The sequence below is a fragment of the Aspergillus steynii genome, assembly GCF_002849105.1.
Source record: "Aspergillus steynii IBT 23096 chromosome Unknown P170scaffold_5, whole genome shotgun sequence".
Taxonomy (NCBI): domain Eukaryota; kingdom Fungi; phylum Ascomycota; class Eurotiomycetes; order Eurotiales; family Aspergillaceae; genus Aspergillus; species Aspergillus steynii.
This window is the reverse complement of record NW_020194402.1, coordinates 2,738,831-2,755,650: the sequence shown is the minus strand read 5'-3', so window position 1 is coordinate 2,755,650 and position 16,820 is coordinate 2,738,831. Positions and strand designations below refer to the sequence as shown.

The 16,820-nt window shown below is 54.5% G+C and overlaps 10 protein-coding genes across 10 annotated transcripts; 6 read left to right on the top strand and 4 right to left on the bottom strand.

Annotated features, from left to right (window-relative positions):
* Positions 1-108: 108 nt before the first annotated feature.
* On the top strand, positions 109-1,573 carry P170DRAFT_427472 (histidinol-phosphate transaminase; the record flags this gene model as incomplete). The annotated part of the gene is made up of 4 exons (XM_024847775.1): positions 109-194; positions 249-422; positions 487-1,493; positions 1,554-1,573. The coding sequence occupies 4 exons, from the start codon at positions 109-111 to the stop codon at positions 1,571-1,573; spliced, it is 1,287 nt and encodes a 428-aa protein (XP_024703689.1).
* A 22-nt stretch (positions 1,574-1,595) lies between these two features.
* On the top strand, positions 1,596-2,373 carry P170DRAFT_211429 (uncharacterized protein). The gene is made up of 2 exons (XM_024842815.1): positions 1,596-1,687; positions 1,738-2,373. Exon 2 carries the CDS (start codon positions 1,743-1,745, stop codon positions 2,208-2,210), a length of 468 nt encoding a protein of 155 aa, XP_024703688.1. The 5' UTR covers positions 1,596-1,687; positions 1,738-1,742; the 3' UTR covers positions 2,211-2,373.
* Positions 2,374-2,910: 537 nt separating this feature from the next.
* On the top strand, positions 2,911-4,996 carry P170DRAFT_211431 (putative integral membrane protein Pth11-like). The gene is made up of 2 exons (XM_024842816.1): positions 2,911-3,381; positions 3,449-4,996. Exons 1-2 carry the CDS (start codon positions 3,038-3,040, stop codon positions 4,857-4,859), a joined length of 1,755 nt encoding a protein of 584 aa, XP_024703687.1. The 5' UTR covers positions 2,911-3,037; the 3' UTR covers positions 4,860-4,996.
* A 454-nt stretch (positions 4,997-5,450) lies between these two features.
* On the bottom strand, positions 5,451-6,726 carry P170DRAFT_438042 (DNA-directed RNA polymerase core subunit RPB5). Its single transcript, XM_024849497.1, has 3 exons — positions 6,539-6,726; positions 6,407-6,489; positions 5,451-6,345 (listed from the first exon to the last, which is right to left on the bottom strand). Exons 1-3 carry the CDS (start codon positions 6,635-6,637, stop codon positions 5,820-5,822), a joined length of 708 nt encoding a protein of 235 aa, XP_024703686.1. The 5' UTR covers positions 6,638-6,726; the 3' UTR covers positions 5,451-5,819.
* Positions 6,727-7,023: 297 nt separating this feature from the next.
* bfr1 (putative nuclear segregation protein (Bfr1)) lies at positions 7,024-8,981 on the top strand (the record flags this gene model as incomplete). The annotated part of the gene is made up of 3 exons (XM_024850942.1): positions 7,024-7,152; positions 7,517-8,713; positions 8,763-8,981. 3 exons carry the CDS (start codon positions 7,024-7,026, stop codon positions 8,979-8,981), a joined length of 1,545 nt encoding a protein of 514 aa, XP_024703685.1.
* A 185-nt stretch (positions 8,982-9,166) lies between these two features.
* On the top strand, positions 9,167-10,191 carry P170DRAFT_211380 (uncharacterized protein). The gene is made up of 2 exons (XM_024842814.1): positions 9,167-9,663; positions 9,735-10,191. Exons 1-2 carry the CDS (start codon positions 9,316-9,318, stop codon positions 10,083-10,085), a joined length of 699 nt encoding a protein of 232 aa, XP_024703684.1. The 5' UTR covers positions 9,167-9,315; the 3' UTR covers positions 10,086-10,191.
* A 71-nt stretch (positions 10,192-10,262) lies between these two features.
* P170DRAFT_465762 (uncharacterized protein) lies at positions 10,263-11,312 on the bottom strand (the record flags this gene model as incomplete). The annotated part of the gene is made up of 2 exons (XM_024852348.1): positions 10,395-11,312; positions 10,263-10,270 (listed from the first exon to the last, which is right to left on the bottom strand). The coding sequence occupies exons 1-2, from the start codon at positions 10,825-10,827 to the stop codon at positions 10,263-10,265; spliced, it is 441 nt and encodes a 146-aa protein (XP_024703683.1). The 5' UTR covers positions 10,828-11,312.
* Positions 11,313-11,754: 442 nt separating this feature from the next.
* Positions 11,755-12,779, bottom strand: P170DRAFT_427466 (oxidase ustYa family protein; the record flags this gene model as incomplete). The annotated part of the gene is made up of 4 exons (XM_024847774.1): positions 11,755-12,072; positions 12,160-12,281; positions 12,339-12,464; positions 12,521-12,779. The coding sequence occupies 4 exons, from the start codon at positions 12,777-12,779 to the stop codon at positions 11,755-11,757; spliced, it is 825 nt and encodes a 274-aa protein (XP_024703682.1).
* Positions 12,780-13,757: 978 nt separating this feature from the next.
* P170DRAFT_438035 (uncharacterized protein) lies at positions 13,758-14,325 on the top strand. The gene has a single exon (XM_024849496.1). It carries the CDS (start codon positions 13,763-13,765, stop codon positions 14,312-14,314), a length of 552 nt encoding a protein of 183 aa, XP_024703681.1. The 5' UTR covers positions 13,758-13,762; the 3' UTR covers positions 14,315-14,325.
* Positions 14,326-14,533: 208 nt separating this feature from the next.
* P170DRAFT_465760 (putative MFS multidrug transporter) lies at positions 14,534-16,538 on the bottom strand (the record flags this gene model as incomplete). The annotated part of the gene is made up of 7 exons (XM_024852347.1): positions 16,401-16,538; positions 15,838-16,352; positions 15,649-15,778; positions 15,363-15,584; positions 15,263-15,310; positions 14,664-15,202; positions 14,534-14,575 (listed from the first exon to the last, which is right to left on the bottom strand). Exons 1-7 carry the CDS (start codon positions 16,492-16,494, stop codon positions 14,534-14,536), a joined length of 1,590 nt encoding a protein of 529 aa, XP_024703680.1. The 5' UTR covers positions 16,495-16,538.
* Between the last annotated feature and the right edge of the window lie 282 nt (positions 16,539-16,820).

The following is a 16,820-nucleotide window of genomic DNA, read 5'->3' as shown; positions in this document are numbered from 1 at the left end:
AGCCTCCGACACCGGTTCCGGTGATGATCGGTTCCTCTTCCCCGCCGCAATCCCCACCAACATTTCTTCTCTCCTACAACAAACCAGCAACAGATCATCTTGCCCAATATGGCTGCCCGGCAATCTCCTTTTAACCTCGCGACATGCGCGCGCAAGAACATTCTCCAATTGCAACCCTACCGGTGCGCCCGAGAGTAAGTCGAAGCTCCTCGCCGGTTGAGTCATAGCGACGAAAACTAACAAATCAGTGACTACAAAGATGACGGCACGAACGTCCTGCTGGATGCGAACGAGAATGCCTACGGGCCTGGTCTTGCTCTGAACTCCGAAGGCGCGCTTCAAGAGTCCACGGTAACTGGCGGGTCGACTGGCTCGTCCAAACCCGAGATTGACCTGCTGGGGTTGAATCGATACCCGGATCCGTGAGTCATTCGCCCTGACATCTCTTCCCAAAAGCAATCATACTTATCGTTGGATGGCATCTAGTCACCAGATTGAATTGAAACAGCTGTTCTGCCAATTCCGCAACACCCACCACCACACCCAGAAGACCCTCAAGCCGGAAAACCTCTTCGTCGGCGTCGGCTCCGACGAGGCCATCGACGCCCTGCTGCGATGTTTCTGCGTACCCGGAAAGGACAAGATCCTCACCTGCCCTCCCACCTACGGTATGTACGGCGTCAGCGCGCAGGTCAACGACATCGAGATCGTCAAGGTGCCGCTGGACGTGGACCGCGGGTTCCAGCTGCAACCGGAGAAGATCAACGAGACGCTGGCGGCCGACAGCTCCATCAAGATGGCATACATCTGCTCGCCCGGCAACCCGACGGCGAACCTGATCAGCAAGGCGGATATCCAGAAGGTGCTGGAGCACCCGACGTGGAACGGCGTGGTGGTGGTCGACGAGGCGTACATCGATTTCGCGCCCGACGGGTCCAGTCTGGCCGAGTGGGTGAACGAGTGGCCGAACTTGGTGGTGATGCAGACGCTCAGCAAGGCGTTCGGTCTGGCGGGCATCCGTCTCGGCGTGGCGTTCACGAGTCCCCCCATCGCCACGCTCCTGAATAGCCTCAAGGCGCCTTACAATATCTCCAGCCCCACCAGCGCCCTGGCCACCGCGGCTCTGTCCGAGACGAACATGGCCGTGATGCGCCGGTACCGGGAACAGATCATCGCGCAGCGCGAGCGTCTGGTGCGCGAGTTGCCGAAGATCCCTGGCGTGGGCCGCTTCCTGGGCGGGCAGGAGTCGAACTTCCTGTTGGTCGAGCTATTAGATAAGAGCGGGAAGCCCAGCAATGAGATGGCGTTGGGTGCGTACGAGGCGATGGCGGAGAAGCGCGGCGTGGTGGTGCGGTTCCGCGGCAAGGAGCTGGGATGTCTGGGATGTCTGCGCATCACAGTGGGCACGGAGAAAGAGGTCACCAAGTTCCTGCAGGAGATGCGGGTGGTGCTGGAGGGGTTGCTGAACGGGGTGGATATCCAATCGTTGAGAGGTTAGCTAGACGGTGCTTTTTATTTTCTACATAAATAATAGATTTCCTGTTCTCTTTTAGTTGGGAGCCTTCTTGGATAGAGCGCAAACCACACGTAGGAAACCCTCGGCGTCTCCCGATCAGATAAAACGACACCGTTGGGGTCCTAGAGTCGAGCATATCAGGGGCAAGACATGATAAGACGGTTGCATTTCGTACTTTCTTTTTCTTTATTTCTGAATTGATCCTTGCTAACCAATCCCAGGTGACATGACCTGCTACATGACATGCTCCTATAAGAAGGATCGCAATCTAAGCCAACAAATCGAGGCCGCCCGTTACGAGTCAGGCCAGTCTGGGCACGATGACACTGCGCCACGTCCAAGAATCCCGTCGCATGTGAATGGTTCGCCTGGCACTAATCAGAGGAGCTCTATCAGCTATTTGATTACCGGTTTGGTCTACCTCTCGGCGCGGAGGTTTCGTATTCTGAGCTTCCGCTCCAGACCTTGGAAAGGACTCGATCTCTATCCACAGATGAGACCATGTCATTCTCTTCATTGTCCAGCGGAACAAACTTTCGGGGCCTGTCTTCTCTCCGGCCAATTTCGTCGGGTTCCAGCAGGACAAGCACTGGCGACTTCGTATCCGTCATCGCAAGCCACGCACACCAACGGGGATCTTCCCTGTGCGGTCTCACCTCCCCACGTCTTAGCTAGCTGGCAACATTTCTCCTGACTCGAGTTCTTCCCCTCGGTGTGCTGTCTTGGGAGGCAAAGCGAATCCTCGAGCAAGGAAATGACAAAGGCCATTCATGCCTCGAGGATTCGAAAATGGCGCTTCCCGCCCGGCGTTATCGCAGCTGGTCGGGTGTTCATTGGACGCCATGACCCTTGGGGGGGTGCTATCGTCGGGATTGGCCATTCAGAGCGATCGTGGCCCTTAATTTGATGATTATGATAGTGATTACGTTCAGTCCTCCTGTCCGATGATGGCGACAGCTCCCCAGGCTCTCCTCCCCCCTCGGCTATCTCCACCCACTCCGGATCCATGGCGCCCTCGCACTAAATCACCGGTGCCTGTCTAGTCTGCTTATTAGTTATATGATCGCGCTCAGAACGGCGGTGAACTGCACTCCGATCGTGTTGTTTTCCTCCTTCCCCGTTATCCAAGCTGTGGATGTCTGCGTACGCATACGGAGCACATACTGCTGTGTTCGCTACTATCTGGCCTCTCCTTCCTCTGTCTGACTTCTCGGTCGCTGTCAACCTGGTCCATCTAGACAGCTCCGTCTCTGACTGTCTCCTCATCGCCACTCCCACGCATCGCAGCTCATCCTACGGCGGGACTGCGATCGCCTCCCCCACATCCGCTCGGACTTTCCAGGGTCTTGGGCACGTGCACGCCGGACTAACAATGTGAGGGCCGCAAAAGAACTTGTTGAATCTCCTGCAGGCCACTGTGCATTACTGTTAATATTCCGACTTGACTGGATTCATCCCGACTTGCTGCTGCCTACGGCCCCTCTGCGGAGGTGGTGCGGCGCACTCGACGGCTGCCTCAGTATGTTCAGCCCGCGTGGCATTTACTCCGACACTCCGCCAGATATCCGCACCAAGTTGGACGACAATCCGACGCTGCTGGTGAGCTGGTGGACGACCGGCTTTTCGTTGGCCATTATCGTGACGAGGGTCTGCGGTCGATATGTCCGCATCGAGCGCTTCTTTCCCGAGGACAAGGTCATGATGGCCAGTATCATTCCGCTGTTGATCCGCATGGCTTTGGTCCATGTCATTCTGATCTGGGGCACCAACAATACGAAAACGGAGGGCTTGACGGACATCGAGATCCGGCATCGCGTGATTGGGAGTAGATTGGTGCTGGGGGCGAGGATCTTCTATGCGATCTTGTAAGCGAGTGTTTATTCCGAACTCCGGTGGTTCATGATGGTGTGACTAAACTTCTGTTTGATATAGTATCTGGACGGCCAAGTTGACGGTCTGCGAGTTTCTCAGGCGAGTGGCTGGCATGATCTGGCGACGATCACTACGGCTGTTTCTGCAGTTTCTCTACTATTTCCTCGCGTCGACGCTCGTCGCCGTCCTGATCGCCACGCTGGCCGAGTGCCAGCCATTCCATCACTACTGGCAGGTCGTGCCCGATCCCGGTCCGCAGTGTCGCCTGGGTTATGCCAACCTGATCACGATGGGCGCATGCGATGTGATTACCGACATCCTGCTCGTGGCCTTCCCCATCCCCTTGATCGTCATGTCGAACATGCCGGTGAAGCGCAAAGTCTCGCTCGTGGTCCTCTTCGCCCTCTCCCTGATCCTCGTCGGCATCACCTGCTACCGCGTCCCCTCGGTCATCCACCACAATGGATCGCAACAATACCGCACGCTGCTCGCCTCGCTCGAGATCCTCGCCGCCACGGCCGTCTCCAACGCCGTCGTCATCGGCTCCTTCGTGCGCGACAAGGGCGTCAAGAAAGCCAAGTACAAGAAAGCCCAGGGCTCCGCCTCCGTCAGCGAGAGCCTCGACCACACCACCGTCCGCCGCGCCACCATCACCCATCACCAATGGGGCTCCGACTCCGACCTCGCCGGCGACCTCGGAATCCGCCTCGACTCCGATCTCTGCTCCTCGGAGAACCAGGGTCCTAGGCCCGCCCCCGTCGCAGGGCCCTATCAGCCGTACGGAACCCCCACCGGCACCGCCGGCCTCAACCCAGCCTGGTCCTTCAACCACCCATCCACCATCGCCGACGACGACCGCACCTCCACCACCGGCAGCCTTGACCTCAAAATCAGCCCCCACGAGTACATCGAAACCAACCGACCTCGCCACTACTCCCCCAACTCCACCCCCCACCACTCTTCCCCAGGAAAGGTCTCCTTCTTCGACGTCGGCGGCCTCCTCGATCCCTCCCCATCCACATCCACCCTGCACGTCCCAGGCACCACCCCTCCAGACCCCAATCTAAACCCCAATACCCATCTTCACCCCCATCTCCATCCTCCCCCCCTCCTCTCCCCTCCCCGCCGCTCCCGCTCCCTCGGCGGAAGCCGCGCCTTCCTGCAAGACGTCGGCGGCCTCCTCCCAGGCACGAGCACAACAACAGCACCATCCTCACCAACCCGCCTGTCTTCATTCTCATCGTCCTCCCGCCCCGGCGCCCTCCGCACATCGCTCTCCTCGGGCCGACGACGCGGCTCGAGCGTCCATTTCGACGACATGCCGTCGCCGGAGTCTGATTCGCCCGTGCCGTCGTATCGCTCGCAGCAGGATTATCTGCGCTCTTCGATTCCGATACCTGAGGGTGAGGGGGCGGATGCGGTGGAGTTGCAGGATGTGGGTGGGCTTTTGAGGGGGAATGGTGGAGGTTAGTTAGGGGGGTTGGTTTGTATGAATGTTGTGGTGTATGTTATGGGGTGTGAGATTGGTATAGGGATGAGGGAGTTGGGTTGTATTTTTATTATTGTTACCTTATGTTGTCTTTGGGGTTCAAGGGTCTGGATTGGGTTGGATTGGTTGGTTAGAGAGGATTGTTTATGTTTATTTGCCCTGGCGATGGATGGGCTCTGTTCTTTCTGTTCTGTCTGTTTATTGGGATATCCACCTAGCGATGGAGTTGGTTGGTTGGCTTTTGCTTTATGTTTGCTCATTTTGGATTGTGGAGTATATAGGTTGAATATTTCCTGTAGTTAGGGAGTTGGGTTGTTTTGTATTTGTGGAATATATATTGAACTATATGTACTTTTGGAGATATATATATCCCATGTAACGAAATAAATAGCCTTAATTTGTGGCAGATGCATACCTTTTAGCCAATTGATCCTGTTGTTTGGCTTGGTTTATATATCTTACTCCACATGTGCAGCCTCTAGGAATTAAATTCCCTAACCTATTGAATAACAACCACCATTCAAATAAAGCAGCTCATCCAACCCTACAAAAAAATCACTAGAATCAGAACATGAATAATACAAATTTATATACCTAGCTAGCTAGGTAGTAGTAGTCGTTAACTCTCACAAAGATAACTTGATAACTTCTTGGTAATACATCAATCAGCCAAATAAAAATTCATAAATGAAGTAAAGGTCTTTTCTCTTCGCCGTTACGCCTTGCTGTGCCCCCTATGCCTGGAATATGGACACGATCCGATCCTCGTCGAGGGGTCAGTTTTCCAGATTTTTGGTTTGCTTTCTAGCTTCGGTTGTGGTTCGCTTTGTCTTTGTTCTCGGATGTTATCGCGAGTGGGAGGTCGCGGGTGCAGGACTTTCCCGTCTCTTTCTTCTGAGAGAAAAAAAGATAAAAGTCTGCCCATTGATATATCCCCACCCATTAAATAACCCAGCGATAACTGGCATACCGACCCGCCGTCTCACTCTTCCGGATGATCTTGACGACCTGACCCCTCCGCAGACCCAGGTATCTCGCCACGGGGTCGGAGACCTGGATGCGCGGCAGCTGCGACTCCTTCAGACGGTAACGTTCCAGCAGGCGCGCCTTCTCCTGGGGACTCAGCAGCACGTGCTTCGGCACCAGCTCGTGGCGGGTGATGTTGACCAGCAGATCCTGCTCCTGGAAGTGCTCGCAGATGCGGCCGGGGACGCCGCTGAGGAGGCGCACGGCGGACGGCGAGATGGGGGTCTGGGTGATGAAGACGCCGGTGTGGAAGTTGTTCTCGTCGATGAAGTGGTTGAAGGCGCGCACCTGCTTGGTGCCGACGCCGGACGAGTCCGCGCAGAATTCGACGTAGATGGTGCCGCAGTCGGGTTGCGGGTCGGGGTTGGATTTGCTGGGCAGGGGCGTGTATTTGGCTTGCATGGCTTCGGAGGGGCGCGCGCTGACTTTCATTTTATTGCGGCTATGGAGGAGAGTTTGTTAGAGAGGCAGGGTTTGAGGGGCTGGGGTGGGTGCTGGCGTACTCGGGGTATCCAAGAGGGTCGGCATATTTCTGTTTGAAGTCGTCCAGAGACAGTTGGACTTCTTCTTCGGTGACTTCGTAGCCCTGCAGATGGTTAGCTTCTCTCACTGGGAAGCCTCTGAGGCAATCCTACCCGGTCCATCAGCAGTTCGAATACCGTCCTCCATGTGCGCCACAGTCGGGTCATCTCGCGGTCGGCATCCACGGAGCCAGCAGAGTAGTCTTCGTCCATGTTGAATAGGGCGCGCGAGGCGCGAACCGAGAACCAGACAATGAAAGAGAGAGAAGTGACAGGAAAGTGAAAAAAGGAACAAATGGCAGGCTCCGAGAAAGCGAGCAGTGAAGTGGCGGAGGTGAAAGTGACGCTTGATAGGAAGAACAAAAAGCGTCTCGAAAAATCGGCGGACCAGCGCTAACTGCGCCAACGAGGTTCGGGTTAAGCGCCGCCCAAGAAAGAAGAGCAGAGAAAAGGCCAGACCAACCGGTGCCTCTTTTTCCTCCGCTCAATTGTGTCTTTCTGTCTTTTCTCCCCCCTTTTCTTTGCTTTCGTCCCCTCTTTTTTTTCTCTGGATTGACTCCCCTCTTCAATCCATTTCTTTTGTTTTCTCGGTCTCCATCATGGCCGCTGAGACTAAGTCCGCTCCTCCCACGGAGTCCAAGGTGAAGCCCACCAAGCCGAACGAGGAGGCTTTCAAGGCCGATCTCGCCCAGGCCGAGAAGGAACATGCCGCTGTGCAGGAGAAATTGGTTCGTATCCATTGACATCCATTGACATCCATTGACATCCATTGACATCCATTGACATCCATTGACATCCATTGATTATTCCATTGGGTTTCCCGGACACATTGGGGATCTGCATGTGTCCAGTTATGACAATTCCCTTGTTTCCTGTCCAATGCTCTCGCTTGACATCCATTGACATCCATTGACATCCATTGACATCCATTGACATCCATTGACATCCATTGATTATTCCATTGGGTTTCCCGGACACATTGGGGATCTGCATGTGTCCAGTTATGACAATTCCCTTGTTTCCTGTCCAATGCTCTCGCTTATTCTTAAATCACAACCACTCTATCTCCTGACTACGTACTAATTGTTTCAGACCCAAATCAAGTCCAAGATCGAAGCCGCCAAACCCAACAACCAGGACTCTCCCGCCGCAAAGAGACAGCAGGAACTCCGCGCTGAACTGTCCTCGATCCGCCAGAAGCAGCAAGGATTCAAGTCCTCTCGGTCCAGCACCCAGGAGAAGATCAATGCCATCGACTCGACCCTGAAGGCCCGCATCGCGGAGCAGAACAACTCCCGCGGCCGTATGTCGTTCAAGAACGTCGACGAGATCGACCGCGAGATCGCCCGCCTGGAGAAGCAGGTCGACTCGGGGACGCTGCGCCTGGTGGACGAGCGCAAGGCGCTGTCGGACGTGTCCAACCTGCGCAAGCAGCGCAAGAACTTCGCTGGTCTGGAGGAGGCCCAGAAGGTGATCGACGACCTCAAGGCCCAGATCGCCGGCCTCAAGAAGACCCTCGACAACCCGGAAGCCAAGGCCCTCAGCGACAAGTACTCCGAGATCCAGAAGGAACTGGACGCCATCAAGGCCGAGCAGGACGGCGCGTTCAAGAACCTGAACGCCCTGCGCGACGAGCGCACGAAGCTGCACGGCGAACAGCAGAAGAAGTGGTCGGCCATCCGCGAGATCAAGGACACCTACTACAAGAACCGCAAGGCGTACAAGGAGTACGAGGACGAGGCCTGGCGTGTGCGCCGCGAGAAGCAGAAGGCCCAGCGCGATGCCTTTGAGCGCGAGAAGAAGAAGAAGGTCGCCGACAAGAAGCTGGAGGAGGCCTCGCGCCTGGCCTTCACCGACGAGATCCTCACCGCTCAGGGTCTGATCCGCCACTTCAACCCGTCGTACGACTTCGCCGCGCTGGGTCTGGATGACAAGAAGGACGAGGGATCCAACTTCCGCGCCGAGGTGGGCCGCACGGTGGACGACTCGAACCTCAAGGGCATGAAGGTGCTCAAGAAGGACGACCGCGAGGAGGACTACTTCGTCGGTGGCGGCGGCAAGAAGGGCAAGAAGGGTAAGAAGGGCACGGGCTCTGCCTCCTCCGCTGCCGCGGCCACGAACGCCGCCGTGCCTGCCGACAAGTTCAACATGAACGTGGGTGTGATCGAGGACTTTGCCAAGGTCAAGATCGACCCTCCCATGAACCAGAGCGACGTTCCGGCCGCGATCGAGAAGCTTGCCGCCAAGATCACGGAATGGAAGAGCAGCCAGGCCGAGAAGACCCAGGAGGTGAGTTGATCGCTAGAAGAAGTTTTGGATATCCACTGACCCCATGCAGAACATCAAGAAGGCTCAGGACGAGATCGACCGTCTGGAAGAGGAGTCGACCGCGGCCGAGGCCAATGGACGGGCCACCGACGCGGCCAAGAAGCCGGCGCAGGAGAACAGCGGCGTCAACGGCACCGTGTCGGCGACGGCGGAACTGAAGCAGGAGAAGGACGCGGCGGCCGACGTGTCCGAGGAACTGCAGAAAGCCTCGATCGAGGAGAAGGCATAGATATATAAGATAAACGCACCCTTTGCATGATGGCATCAGCGAATGTGACGCTTTAGACGCGCTAAAGTTGAGCAGGTCTTTTGGTTATGCATTTTCTTACGTCTTCTTTGTATGCTTTTCTTTTCTTTTCTTTCTTTTCTTTTTCTTTTTCTATGATTCCAGTTCATACTTATTTCCTTTTATTCTTGTGGTTATTTGGCAACGGCATGTCTCTCGGTAGACACTTCTGACATCTTGTCTGCATTTTAAAAGTGCCACCGCTGGTGAGCGAGCAATCTGATTGATCTTGAGAATATACGAGAGTAGATTTATCTGTACGGAGTAGAATCATAGAATGTCATCGAGTGGAGAACTCCACTGCGAGTTCGTCGTCGGCGTGGCGGTGCAGGGCGCTTCCGTGGCGCCGACAGGCAGATGCCATGACAGCCAGTCGACGGACGAACGATCGCATATAAAAGCATCAGGGCGTCAGCAGTGGCAATCCAGTACTCTCGACTCGTTCTGCCTCATCCACGATTTCGAAAAGTCCCAAGAAGCGCAGGCCCAGCCCCTTGCCGAATCCGGACGCCAAGTGCTTGTCATTTTCTCCTCTTCGACTTCCTTCTTTCTCTCTCTCTCTCTCTCTCTCTCTCTCTTTCCCTCTCGCTCTCCCTCCAGACCGTCCGTCCCTCATCGCCAAAATGTCCTACAACAAACCCGTCCGTCTCTCCCATCCCCTCCTCCCCTTCTCTCCAAGCTGACCAACCATCCCAGGACGGCCCACCTCCCTCGTATCCACCGCCCGTCCACGACGCCGGCCCCTACTCGCCTCCCCCCGCCGGCGCTCAACAAGACTACTACAACCAAGGCGGCTACTACGGTCCTCCGGGCGGCGACCCCTACGCGCAGCAGGGCTACGGCTCTCCGCCTCCTCAGCAGGGATACTACGGCTCGCCGCCGCCCCAGCAGCAGATGTACTACCCGCCGCAACAAGGGTATCCGCCGCAACCGCAGCCGGGCTACTACGCGGGTGATCGCGGCGGCGGCGGCTCGACCGGAGGAGGTATCTGTGCGGGTATACTGGGGGCGTTGGCATGTTGCTGCTGTTTAGATATTCTGTTCTAGGTGCTGGACTGTTTGTGATGGGTGTTTGGAGTTGCTGCGTTTGCAGGAGGACGGACTTGTTCGGATCCTGTCTGCTTGTCTCTGTCGGGTTGTTTGCTTGATCTGGTTCGTTTGTTCGTCCGTCTAATGAAGACAATGATTGATTGATTGATTGATCGCATTCGTTTCTCATTCTGATTACTTATCTAATTATAATTCATATACGCAATTCATGATCTCATATCACATAACCCCTCCCCTCCCTCAACCCTCAACTGAACCGATGAAGATTAATACCTCACCGAACTCCCATACTCACTATCCTCATACCTATCCCTCCTATACCCCCTCTCCCCTTCCTCCCCGGCCTCTCCCTCCCCTCCTCCTCCTCAATCACCTCAACCAACCCTTCATCGCGACTCCTCCCCCCACTCGTCATGCTCTCCTCCACCACAATCCGACTATCGCCATCACTGCGCCCCTCCTCGACCTCGACCACGTCGTCTCGCCGACGTGACCCCGGCCCCCGTCGAAAGCGCGACGACCGCCGCGATGACCGCTCTGACACCTCCGTCCCGGTGCCGGCGACGGTGGACGGCGTCGACGAGAAGCGGCGCCCGGAGGATATTCCCAGGTAGATGAGGTAGAGCAGGAAGATGAAGCCGCACACCGAGCCGAGGATTATGCCGGCTACTGTCCCCGGGGCGGGGGAGGAGTCGAGACGCCCGTAGGACGCGGGGATCGAGATTGCGGCGTACTTCATTGGGTTGCTTTTCTCCCGCCTTATTGTTTTTTTGGGTTGGTGGTCGGCGTAGAGATGGATTGGATGGCTATGTTGAGTGGTGATGGTGGTGGTGGTTGTCAAGGGTCGGTCGGTATCGTTATCGTTATCGGGTGGTTGGTTGGTTGTTGGTTGAAGTGGAGGTTATTTATTATTTATCATAGAAAGTGGAGGTAGAGGAAGTGCACATTCTCGAGGGTATTTTTCTGAATATGACTGCAGGATAATTATCATGGGGTAGATAGATTAGATGGAATGAAGATGAATGGTGAAAAGAGGAGATGATGATGCGACGGATATTCCGGTGGCTGGGATCGGCAGTTCATGGATGGTTGGTCTGTGGTCAACACATGTCTCGGATAGAGAGTAGGAGATATAATCGAGTATAATATACTCCGTAGGTGGAGTCGGAGATTTATATACTTTTTTTGTATGTCTGTTTGTTTGTTAGTTGTTAGTTGTTTGTTGTCGGCGATTTAACTCGATGATCATGATGTATTGTAGACTTGTAGACCTGGCTGGGCGGGTCCACTTAATAAGATGGTCCAGATGTCCGTCGGAGTACAGGACAGGAACAGGAAATAAATGGAGCTTATTTGGATATGCAATGCAATAGCGATAGGAGGATTAATTATGTTGTGTTCATGGATTCAACTATTACCGTAGGAGACTCAAGTCCGATCGACTGCCAAGTATGAGTATCCTGCCTAGATCGATAATAACTGAAGAGTTGTTCTTCCATAACGATGACTATATACTCTGGCTTTTATACTCTAGCTTTTACTCTTGTTCTTGTTAAGAAAAAAAAGAAAATAAAAGGAATCACTCCATCCCTGACAGAAAACAACACACAACCCTACCCACCCTATATTCCAAACACCCTAACAAGACAACTCACACCCCAATCAACTAACTCCCTAGGTAGTTATCCAACGGATCCTCCACCCGAACACTCTTATCAAACGCCTCCGCATGATGCTCCATCGCCCACGTCCGAATCGCCTCGAAATCGCGACACGTATGATGATTCGTCAGAACGCCCTTGGCGGACCCCGAGCTGTCGTCCCACGTCCACGTTATGGGCGCGATGTCCGAGTGACACATCACGCTTTGGCGCACCGAGTCGAGACAGTGGTCGATGTGGTTCATCTCGGTCATCTCGGCGTCGAGCGTGTGGTTGATGTACGCGGGGGATTCGCCGGCCCAGAGCTTGAGGCGGATCATGTTCTGTCATGATTGATTTTGTTGTTAGTTAGGTGAGTGACCGGGAGATTGGGAGATACGGAATAGGAGAAGGAGAGGAGTGGGGAGTACTAGGCAGTGGAGTTGGTGGAAGACATCTAGCGCGATAGCATAGTCGCCCGGGGAGTCGGGGATCGGGACGGTTTTGTCGACGAGCTGCGCGGCGGATGAGAGGGGGATTTTGCTGAGGGAGACTGTGTTTGTTAGTCTGTGTATAGGGTGTAGACATGGGGTAGAGAAGAGGCAGGTACAGTCGTATAAGTCCTCCCAGGCCGCGTAGTTCTCGTCGCTGGGAGGTCCTTGGTATTTGGTCAAGTCAGGTTCGAGACTACGTGTGAAGGTGACGTTGTGATATCGGACGACGTCTTGAGCGGGGGCTTTTGTTGATCAGTATTAGATGGTATTTGAAGTGGTATATCGAAGAGGAACGTACAGTATATCTCTCCTGGGACCCGACATTCTCTCTCTGAGGGGAGAGGACATTGGTGAATATCGTGAACAAATACACCGGCTGCGACTAACAACCCCAGAGCTGTTAGGAATATCAGAGTTAGAAGAACCCATTGGAATATCAGCAGTCGAGACTGCTTTCTCTGGCTAGCCTTGAGACTAGATATCAGGATCAAGAGATCCTCAGGTGGAATGTATCCCTCGTCGGAACTCGAGTCTAACTGCTCGTACTTCGCTGACATTTCGAATAGGATCAAAAGACGAAGATGAAGGCAGACTGGGAATTTCAAACCACAGCTCAAAGCCTGCTATCTCTACCCAGTAAACCTCTTCCAACATGTCGCTCACGAAACACACCGCCTGTTCTCCGTTTACTTCCATAGACAGCGGCTGTATCCTCCCCTCCCGCTGCGCAGGGACTAAACGCAAGGCGTTAGAAAGCAGATACTCAACTGGTCATTCAAGACCTCAGTGCAAGGGATGGCGTGGTTCTTGGGCGCTTACTACGCGGACGGTCAAAGGTATATGTCGTGCTCTAGTCCCATATATTGCCATACATCGCGGGATTTGATGTGCGTGTCTGCAAGGACAGTCATCCACGACAACATGGTGGGATAGGACAGCTTTGTTGACATTCCAGGCGCAATGCATTTGCTACATGCATATCTCCTATCTAGGACAAAAGATGACAGCTCGTGGACCGGCAATCCTCCCGAACTGACAAATCCACACTTTCCCCTCATCATGCAAGGACTGGATTGTAGATCCATGAAAACAAAGCTGCTGTTCTCGTGTCACGAGCGCAATTCACCTTGCCGGATGGTGAGCAAAATGCGGTGTGATAAACAGCGAGAGTTTGGAGAATGAGGGGATATACGATATACAGAGACGGCTCAATATAAAAGATCCTTTCTTCTCAGGTCAACAGCCATCTCTCATCAATTCACTTGACCTCTACAACCCTCCAAAAACATTTCCAAAGTCGTAAACAAATCAACCACCATGAAACTCACCATCCTCGTCTCCTTCGCGGCCTTGGGCCTCTCCATCCCCATGAACAATGCAAGCATCAACCCATCCCATCCATCCACCGTCAAGAAAAAAAAAAACTAATACCCAGCAGGAACACCCCGCAGCCACGCACTCCATGCAAACCCACGCCGACCAAGCCTGGGCCCGACCTGACATGGAAGCGCGAGACACCATGGACCACAGCAACCACGCCATGAACCCCGCCCCCTCAGCCCACGAGCACACTCACGACTCTATGAAGAGCTCCGACCCCGACGCAAACTACAACATCATCGCGTGGGGAAAGAAGCGCGAGGCGGGGACCAGCTCGATAGAAAACACCAACCCCGACGTGAACCTTGCCCCGATCGCCTGGCAGCGGCAAGAGAACAACGCCCCCTCGGCCCACGAGCACAATCACGAGATGAGCGCCAACCGTGTGGAAAAGACGAACGCCGACGCTCTCTCTGCCCCGTCGGAGTGGAACAAGCGGGCCAATCCTCCTGCAGCCCACGAGCACGCTCACGACATGACAGCCCACCATGTGGAGGACACTAATGCCGACGCGAAATTTGGTGGATCGGGCTGGGCGAAGAAGCGCGGCATGGAAGCCACCATGGCGGATCAGCATATGGCAGACCATGCTGAGACGGTAGCGGACCAGGCGTACAAGGTGAAGGAGTGGGTGTCAGACAGAGAGCAGAAGCGGGATGTGAGTTCCAAGCAGACGAGTGATGACTGGTTTCCCCTCGGGGGGTGGGCGTGATTCAGCCCGTGATTGCTTGTGGTGGGTTGATGGTGACAAGGCTCTGATGATTGAAAGGGCTGAAGTGATGATGGTGATGACTAGGATGAGTACGATTGCAAGGGAACAAGTAGCCAGAATGCCATTCTTTTTAAACTTCTCTAGGTTGAAGTTCAAGTACTTCAATCGCAAACCGTTCTCAGCAAAAGAGCAGAAGGCAGACTAATCATGATTATTAGATTAAGCATTACCGAAAGATCTATCTACTCTATCTAGCTGTATCTATAATATTTGGCGTAAGCATCATCATCATCATATCAATCACCATCACCACCACTATACCCCAACCCAACCCAACCTAAACCCTCACCTCCCTCTCCTCCTCCCCAGCATCACCAGCAGAATCCCTCATCCCCTGACAAAACCGACTCGCCGCCCTAACCCTGGGCCCAAAAACCACCAACGCAAAGGGAATCGGCGCACACAACAAACTCAACAACCCCACGAAGCTCGTCGCCCACTGCACCCCCCAAGCCGCATACATGGGCTTCACCGCCATCGGAAACACCGCGCCCATCACACTCCTAATAATCACGGAGCTGGCCAACGCACTCGCCGAGTAGATCGTATACGCGTCCGTGACGTACGTCAACAAACTGACGAAGATAGTCTGGTAGCCGAAGCCGAACAGGAAGCCCGATGCCAGGGGCACGGCGTAGGGAATACTGGGCTGGGCCGTCCACGCGAGCCAGAAGAGCGAGATGGTCAGGCAGATGCCGCCGAGGCAGGAGACGGGGAGACGGTGAAGTTCCGGGCTGGCGGTCCATTCGCGGCCGGCTTTTTTGGCCCGCTCGTAGTATGTGTCGTAGGTTAGGGCGAGGAGGCCGACGGTGGAGGCGCCGGCGCCGACTGCGTTGTGTTAGTTTGGTTTTGGGTTTAGCTTTGGGAGATAAGAGGAGGAGATGGTACCTGGTAAGAAAGCTAATGAGGTTGTTTGGATGCTCAATCCGTAGACACCTGCTTCTGTCAGCCCTAGTCCTAGCCCTAGGTGGCTACAGGGGGAACCAACCTCCAAAGATAATCGGGTATGCTTGAAAGAAGAAGAACACGAGACTGTAGGCCAGGGAGATGAAGATCGCAGTGAACGAGATGATCGGCTCCGTGATGATCATCGTCACTGGACGCGAGAACACGCGCAGGAAGTCGATCTTGCCCGCCGCCGAGGAGACGTTGACGCCGGCTTTGCGGAGGCGAGCGGCTTCGCGCTTGAGAATGACAGGGCCGAATGTTTCTTTTCCAGACTGTTAGTATCTGGTTGGTCTTGGGTAAAGAGAGGAAAGAGGAAATGAACAAACCAGGCATAAACACCAACCCTAGCCAACTAACCCCCGCAAAGATCAACTCGATCCAAAACGTCCATCGCCAGGAATACTGCGACGCAAACCCGGAGATGATAGGGCCCAGGATGGGTCCGAAGCTAGCTGCCTGTGATACATCAGCACACCCCCTTTCAGAAACTCAAGCTATGCAAGACCAGAACATACAGACATATAGCAAACCATGGCCCTCCCCCTCGCCCTCCCACCACCAAACACATCCGCATAAACACCCCCAATGACCGTCTGCGGCGCCGCGCCCATAATCCCACACACGAAGCGAAACACCAACAAGGCGGCCCAATTGGGCGCCAGCGCGCACCCCAGCGTGCCCAGCACAAACACCGTAAAGCTCGGGACCATGACCCAGCGACGACCTACCGTTTCGCTGAGCGGGCTGAAGATCAAAGGCCCGACGATGTACCCGATCAGGAAGACGGCCGTGGGCAGACTGGACTGCGGGCCGTCGGGGACGGAGAACTCCGGCTGGATGTAGGGCATTGCGTTGCTGGGGAGGGCGGAGGAGATGCCGCTGTTCATGATGGCGAGGAGGGCGATGACGAAGATGAAGAGTTTGCGACGCAGAGGCCAGTGGTAGGGGTTGCGGGGGGAGGAGGGACTGAAGGAGAGGGTGTAGGTGCCGGGGGTGGAGGTCGTGGTGAGGATGAAGCCGGGGGTGGGCTCTATGTTTTGGTTAGCTGGGATGGATGGGACTAGAGTGGTAGACGTGCCTGGTAGAGAAGAAGACTTTTCTGAAAGACTTCGCTCCGAAGAGACAGGCTGCTTCTTGGCCATTGTAGTGGTAGGATTCGATATAGAGCTCATTCTGACAACAGTCACAGGAATAACAGCAGTAACAGACACAAAATGTCTTTCATATCAAGCAATCCAAACACAAGACAGAACTGAACAGAACAGAACAAGACAAGACAAGACACTCGTCACGATAAACCAATCTCCAAAATAAAAAGCCACTTTCTGCTCAATATCAACCACCCAAATCCTACCTCCACCCCCATATTTATACCCATCTGACTCACTCCTGCGACAAAAAACCTGAATCCATTACTATACACCCATCCGCCACAGACCCAATCGCATCGATCCCTTTGCAATCCCCATATTTGCGCCGCCGACCAGCCAATAACAAT